Source organism: Cariama cristata, unplaced genomic scaffold, assembly GCF_000690535.1.
Source record: "Cariama cristata isolate BGI_N322 unplaced genomic scaffold, ASM69053v1 scaffold3258, whole genome shotgun sequence".
Taxonomy (NCBI): Eukaryota; Metazoa; Chordata; class Aves; order Cariamiformes; family Cariamidae; genus Cariama; species Cariama cristata.
Genome location: NW_009632677.1, coordinates 41,086 through 43,554, shown reverse-complemented (window position 1 = coordinate 43,554; position 2,469 = coordinate 41,086). Strand labels below are relative to the sequence as shown.

General features: G+C 36.0%; 1 protein-coding gene across 1 annotated transcript in view; it reads left to right on the top strand.

Annotated features, from left to right (window-relative positions):
* The window catches only part of LOC104166495 (DENN domain-containing protein 1B-like), a gene marked incomplete at its 5' end in the record, with an annotated part of 126,425 nt that overhangs the window by 86,582 nt on the left and 37,374 nt on the right, over positions 1-2,469 (top strand). Inside the window, 1 exon segment of the mRNA XM_009706439.1 lies at positions 817-927. Coding sequence (XP_009704741.1) covers positions 817-927 — 111 coding nt within the window.

The window sequence follows — 2,469 nt, the reverse complement described above, 5'->3', positions numbered from 1 at the left end:
GGGGGCAATCACATTCCGGCTTCTGCTGGCCACACTGTTTCTGATACAAGCCAGGATGCCATTGGCCTTCTTGGCTACCTGGGCATACTGCTGGCTCATGTTTAGCCAGCTGTTGACCAACACCCCCAGGTCCTTTTCCACTTGTCCACCTTCTAACCACTGTTCCCTCAGCCTATAGCGCTGCATGGGGTTGTTGTGGCTGAAGTGTAGAACCTGGCACTTGTTGAATCTGTGGCAGTGGGGTTCTTATTAGAGGTGAAAAGGGTGGCTGCAGGAAGGACCCACTACCTTCTACCAGTGCTACTGGACGTTTGATGACCTGGCGTGTACAGCTGAAGCAAAAGCTTCGTGTCTTTCAACAAGCTGTTTTGCTGTACTTGAAGTAGAATACAATGTGTTGACTTTGGGAAAGCCTGGCAAAATAGCACAGTTATGATAGCTATGACAGAACAGTTATTGCAGTGGTGGAAGATCTGTTCCTGGGTTGGAAGTAATGGTTACCTTAATAGCATGTAGTGCTATTGATATAATACCAAATTTCATCTTTTTTCAAATATGAAAAAAAAGGGCAAATCTAAATTTGCAAGCATAATCAAATGAGCAAATTAATAACTTACAGCTAAGTTAGTTTTTCTTTAGCTTTCAAACCCAATCAGAATAGAAATTTTAATGCAAAAGGATATATTTCTTGTTTTGTGTTGATTTTTTTTTTTTCCCCTACTACTAATTGGACAAAATTTTTTGTAAGTAATATATAAAATGTTCCTCTTAGCTGCTACTGTTGCTATATTGTTAACATCTTATTTATTTAAACAGAGAAACCTCACTGAATATTTTGTTGCTGTGGATGTGAACAACATGCTGCAACTTTATGCAAGTATGTTGCATGAGAGACGAATCATTATTACCTCTAGCAAACTAAGCACTGTAAGTACTTCACACATTTCCTTTTAAGTAGAATATATTGAACATTTCACAAAATGACCTGCAGACCTTTGTGGTTTTAGATATGTTCCATGTGTACTTATAAGACAATATCTACATACTCTTCTGATATATGGTTTTAGTCTGGCTCTTGAAGTACAAAAGTCTGATTTATATAAGACCTACTCAGATACATTAAGTCAGGTTAATTATTTTTCTTATCAGGAGATGAGAGTTCTTTAACTCTCCTGAGTTCATTTCTGTGCCATCTAACCTAAAAAGAATTCTTGAGGGCTATTATAAGATCTTTATTATTCACTTGTGGCTTATTCCATTGGAGCTACTTGAAAGAAATCAAGGGTCCATAATAATAGCTGCTATCCTAACCTGGTAATAGGTAGATTCATCTTTGTTAGAGTGGTTTGGGAGTGCATACTGTAATAGCTCTGATTTGGAGCAGCTCTTCAGGCTGATAATAATGTACAACTCAAAATAGCATTTTTTTTTTTTATTAAAGGTTTTAGGCTACTGCTGATGTTAAAATGTTGTGTGTTTTTTTTTTTTCGTTATGCCTGCTTAGACTGCTTAATAAAAGAATCTCGTGTTTCGTTTTGAAAGTATATCTACATATTCAGATGTTATTTTGTCTTACTCTTCACAGAATCTTATGAGTTCTTAAAATATCCTTATCTTGAGAATATTCCCAAGATCAATTTTGCATTAGTACAAGGCTGTCACTTTGATAATAGAGTATATTTGTTTTGTAGAGTCTTTAACTTGTTAAGCACAGTCGTTGAAAATACGTTTTTTTGTTTTAACAGTACTGCATACAACATTTTGTTTAATTTGCTTTCTATGGTGAAAATCAGCTTTATGCTCCTGAACACTGCTAATTGTACTACCAAATAAATGAACAGATATTTTCAACACATACATACAAGGTTGGATAGTATTTTCAAAGACTTACAGGTGCTGATCTGATTTCCAATACATATGCATGCATGTAAGTAGTGAGAGTTTTTGGGTTATAAATAGAGGATAAAACCCCTTTAAATTCTTTTGAGTCAAAAATAAATTGAAGATAGAGAAGATTCAGAAGCGCCATAAAAGGCCGACAGGTTTTACAATTCTAGGTGGTAGTAGTAATTATATATCTCCCTTACCTTCCTTTTTTTTTTTTTTTTTTTTTCCAAACACCGCGGTGTTGGGTTCCTGAATCTGCAATCACCGTTGCAGTTAGAGGAACGCACAAAGACAGCACTTTACCAGGCACTTTGCAGAATATGGAGCTAAGTCAGTCCCTGGTGATTGGAGAGTAAAGGAAACATGGGGTCATATAAGCAGAGCCCACATAAACAACTGAAAACCAGAAAAATAAATAGTAAACGAATATAAGCAATCTTCAAATTACTAGTCTGCAATGTATTTTTAACCACTAAAGATTTTACTTTATCTTAGGAAATTTCCATATTCTATCATGGTTTTTTCCCTGCCCCCACCCCTTCCCCGAAAGGGGAAGAATTGGGCGTTAGAACACAGTAATAA